The sequence below is a fragment of the Mus pahari genome, chromosome 14 (genome assembly GCF_900095145.1).
Source record: "Mus pahari chromosome 14, PAHARI_EIJ_v1.1, whole genome shotgun sequence".
NCBI classification, from domain to species: Eukaryota; Metazoa; Chordata; class Mammalia; order Rodentia; family Muridae; genus Mus; species Mus pahari.
Window position 1 is genome coordinate 67214423 of NC_034603.1, and position 4779 is coordinate 67219201.

At 43.1% G+C, this 4779-nt stretch overlaps 1 protein-coding gene across 2 annotated transcripts in view; it reads right to left on the reverse strand.

Moving 5' to 3' along the window:
* Positions 1–941: 941 nt before the first annotated feature.
* The window catches only part of LOC110331576 (keratin-associated protein 4-4-like), an 8510-nt gene continuing 4672 nt past the window's right edge, over positions 942–4779 (reverse strand). Inside the window, exons 2-3 of one of the 2 annotated variants that reach the window (XM_021212310.1) lie at positions 1348–1467; positions 942–1197 (exon numbers count right to left, since the gene is read on the reverse strand). In XM_021212310.1, coding sequence (XP_021067969.1) covers positions 942–1197; positions 1348–1467 — 376 coding nt within the window. Of the gene's footprint in view, positions 1560–4779 lie in introns of those variants that run through there. The other variant, XM_021212309.1, reaches the window with a different exon arrangement.

The window sequence follows — 4779 nt, forward strand, 5'->3', positions numbered from 1 at the left end:
GGTCTTTATCAAAGCAAATGAAACCAAACTAGAACATATGGAATCTCCATATTGTATGGAAGAGGTATTGAATAACAGCAATATTGAGATTAGCAGGAGGATCTTGGAATGTATATTCTCATTAGATGACACAATGCTGAAGGTTATAAAGTTATTCATGTGAGAAATAATCCCAGAACATGATATAGGGAATTAGAAAAGTCACTGACAACAGGGTCGAGGGAAGGCAGTAGAGAGAGGGATAAAATGAGCAGGACACACCTCAGGAGGCACCAGTGGCCCAAACTACTCAAGACCTCTGGGACATTGGGAGGACACGTGTGCATTCGAGAGGAAGGGAGAAAGAACACGTACTCACCCACCCTCTCCCTGGTCGAGTGCTCTGCCTAGAGGCTTTGATTCTCCTTTTTAAGCCAACCCTCATGTCAGAGAAAGTCATCAGGAATATGGTTTATAAGTGCATGGTCTATGAGATCATCTTCCTGTACTGGGAGGAAGATAGAGAGGAAACAGAGTACAGAGTGGAGATACTAAAATTACCTGCTGCAATTCATTTGTTATTTATAGATGGTCTAATAGAAGTTCAGAGATGTGAACGACCACTTGAGAAGAAACAAGGAAACATGGTGTCTTTATATTTGCATAACTGCAATTTTATATTTATTTAACACAAAAGGAAAATATCCATTTTTTAAAATATGGCAGACAACGAAGTATTCTATTGAGATAAGGTGAGAGTTTAGAGTTGCCAGAGAAGACAGAAACTTGCTTCATGTTGTAAGGAGATAATAAGAAGACCAGAGGCCATAAGTACACTTGGAGGCCGGAATCACTATCAACTTGGAATAAGGGCTATGATTGGCATCTTGGGGTTCAGCTCATAAATGGTTTACATCACAAGTGGAGGGTGATGAAGAACAGGAGAGACTGTGGGTGACTGTTCAGCAGCAAGAACTACTAGAGCATGCTGGGCGGCAACAGGTGGTCCTGCAGCAAGTGGTCTGGCAACAGGTGGGGCGGCAGCAGCTGGAGATACAGCAGCTGGGGCGGCAGCAAGAAGGCCTGCAGCAGCTAGAAATGCAACAGCTGGGGCGGCAGCAGCTGGGGCGGCAGCAAGTGGGCTGGCAGCACACAGACTGGCAGCACTGGGGTCTGCAGCAGCTGGACACACAGCAACTGGGGCGGCAGCAAGAAGGCCTGCAGCAGCTAGAAATGCAACAGGTGGGGCGGCAGCAGCTGGATCCACAACAGCTAGAACTACCACAGCAGGGACGGCAGCAGCTGGAAATGCAGCAAGAGGGCCTGCAGCAGCTGGACACACAGCAGCTAGGGCGGCAGCAGGAAGGCCTGCAGCAGCTAGAAATGCAGCAGCTGGGGCGACAGCAGGTGGGCTGGCAGCACACAGACTGGCAGCACTGGGGTCTGCAGCAGCTGGACACACAGCAGCTGGGGCGGCAGCAGGTGGTCCTACAGCAGGTGGTCTGGCAACAGCTGGGCTGGTAGCAGCCTTGGCCACAGCCCTCCTCAGAGCAGACAGAGCCACAACAGGAGCTGACCATGGTGTTGGAGGTGGAGGTTCTTGGCAGGTTTACAAGAAGGTGGGTTGGAAGGTTTGGAAGTGAGAGTCTCCCTGCCCACATCCCCTTTTATACCCTGCTGAGGAGTTGCTGTCCTCACATGCAACATTCTTTCCTTGTTATTGTTTGTGTTAATAAACATGTGGTTATCAAATTAGGCAAGTGTCATTTCCTGGCTAAATTATCAAGGTAGATGGAAAACACAGTTTCTTTTCCTGGGTTAAGAGTCACCATCAGCTCTTGATGAACCATCTCCTAAGTGTCTTTCCTACCTTAATTTCTTCCAACTGTCACATGATCTTATGTGTCTAGTCACTATATGATTCAATCTCATGGTGAATGGCTCTACTGTCTGCCCTTAGATAATCATGATTACTAAGGACCCAAAATTGTTTCTAGTAGTGTTGGAGGATAAAGATGCATCATTCCAACAACTCATCCACAGTGGGTCAGATGGGTACTGAGGATTTGAATATCAAGACCACAGACGTGAATAAAGAAAGGTCTTTCTACATTTCCTGTACCAATTTCAATTTGGGAAACTGAATGGGGGAAATGTTAATGTTTATCCACCCCCTGTTTCTTGTTTTTTGGTTTTTTTTTTTTTTTATTACCAGAAAATCGTTATTAGTCATTTATGTCACCTGTCTTTACTGTGAGTCACAGACCTCTAGTGTCTAACAAAGTTCAGGTTTCTCCACTCTGGCCTGTGGGATATTTCTCTCCATTTTTGTCAAACTCTCCTTCTGGATTAACAGAAGCTATACAATCATACGCTGATTTTTCCAAGACTTACTTTTTAACATTTGATAACCATGTGGCAATATCACTTATGCTAATTTAACCCAAATGTCCTGCTTCCTCTTCGTTTCTGAGCTTGAGACTTTCCTGTTTCATGTTTCAAATGATGGATTAGATTCACTTTTTAAAGTTCATTTTGCTTTATATAACCATATATAACTACATACACATGTCAGTTTTTTGATTATGTACCACATTACTTACATGTGTGAAATATGTGTAATCTACATATGATATATATGATATATGTATGCATATATCACATATGTAAATAGGATATTTATATGTATCTATTGTTGGACACAGTAAATGCTTAAAGAGCACAAGCAACCATCCAATTAGCTAGATGAATTATGTTTCAAAAATGAGGAATACTTCAGTCCCTCTGCTCTCCTCTGTTGGTCAAGAAGCAGACATACAGGGAGAAAGAGTACAATCACAGCATTAAGTTTCTTAATTAGGATCATTTAGTGGCCAGGACCTTTGCAATATTTTTATGACATTAATTTGTTCAGTTAATACTTAGTCTACAGGCTTTGTCTCATAGTCTCATATTTGTAGCGTCTGAAAAGATGAAGGATTTAAATAAGTATATGTCCTGGACGAGAGTTTCCCCTGGATTGCTACAGTAACAAGGACACCACGTGACCATGCCTAGGACGCTTTCCCGGTTACTAGTAGCGTTGTGGAGCCCAGTCTCCACTGGTACATGGAGAACATAACTCCTGTACCTAAGGCTGGGGCATCATTGCTGAAGAGAGAGTGAAAACATTGTTACAGCCTGAGCATCAGGGAGTTTGCTGTGAGCTTGTGACTCCTAGGACTGTCAGAAGCTCCACCCATAGAGTCTCACCAACCTGGCTGAACATAAGTTGAACAAGGACCACAGCAATAGACATATCAACATGGATGCGGAACAGCTCATGATGTCTCAACCCTACACAAAGCAGTACAGTAAACACAGGAATGATCCAATTGGGAGAAATTGAATATATATATATTGACATCTGCAGAGTACTACAAACTGTCAAATACTTTTAACTAGTCTGATTATCAGCAATTTTTAGAAGTCCACAAGTAATCCCAGTGAACCCTTCCTTAGACTTGAAAGTCTGCTACTAGACTCCTGGAGCTCTACCTAACATTTGGCTGTGGGTCTCTGCATCTCTTTTAGTCAGCTGCTGGGTAGTCCCTCTGAGAGGACAGTTGTGTTAAGTTCCTATCTGCAAGTATAACAGAGTATTATTAGTCATATCAGAGATTGGTTCTTGCCCATGGGATAAAGTTAGACCAGTCACTGGTTGGCCATTTTGAGTTTGGAGAAGGACTGAGGGACGCAAAGAGAATAGGGTCTCCAGAAGAATAACAAGATTAAACTAGCCTGGATCCTTGGGGGATCCCAGAGACTGTACCACCAAAACTAAGAGCATACATGTGCTGGACCTAGGCACCCTGCACATAGGTAGGAAATGTACAGCTTGGTCTTCATGCAGATCCCCCAACAACTGGAACTGGGGCTGTGTCCCTGACTCTGTTGCCTTCCTGTGAATACTGTTCCCCTAACTGGACTGTCCTGTCTGGCCTTAGTAGGGGAGGATATATCTTGTCCTGTACTTACTTAAAGCACCAGAGTAGGATGGTACCCAGGGGAACCTCCTCCTTTCTAGAGGAAAAGGGATGAGTGAAGCAAGGTCTGAGAGGACATGGGCTGCAATTGGAATGAAAAGTGAATAAGTAAATTTATTGATGGGGAAAAAAGAAAGTACTCCATCAAACTGCCCACATCACCTGCATTTGTGCCACTTGTAATATTTAACAGTTACTTTGAGTACAATGAAATAATGCTAAGCCTCTTCATGAACACAGGAAGATCTCAAGCCACCAGGAGAGACCCACACTAATGCGAATGGGTCAACATGGAGCCTGATGACTGGGTTTGCTTTAAAAGAAGAAACCACTAAACAGAAGAAACTGAATCACATACTTTTTTGCTAAAATTTACCTGGTATAAAACAAAATTAATAACTAGTGTCAGGGCTAGATACACAAATTAGGTGACTGGTATCTGGACTATCTCTTCTCTTCTTTTATACAAAGCTCAGTTTCCTAGACTCCGAGGTGGGACTTACAGGGTCACACAACTTATACGGGGTTCACCAAGTATACAAACCACTGCCAAAGGCATGCCCTGTACCCAACAGTAGATGGCTAACACAAAACAAACTCAGTGGCATTTTTGAAGTTTCCTTGACTAAATAATTTGTGTAGGCAGTATTTTCATTTTGATTTCTTTCTTTATTTTTCTTCTTACAGGCCTTTTGCATGCATACTATGGTTTATGTTCTTATGGAATTTTTATGTCTGTGAGTGTGTGTGTGTGTGTGTGTGTGTGTGTGTGTGT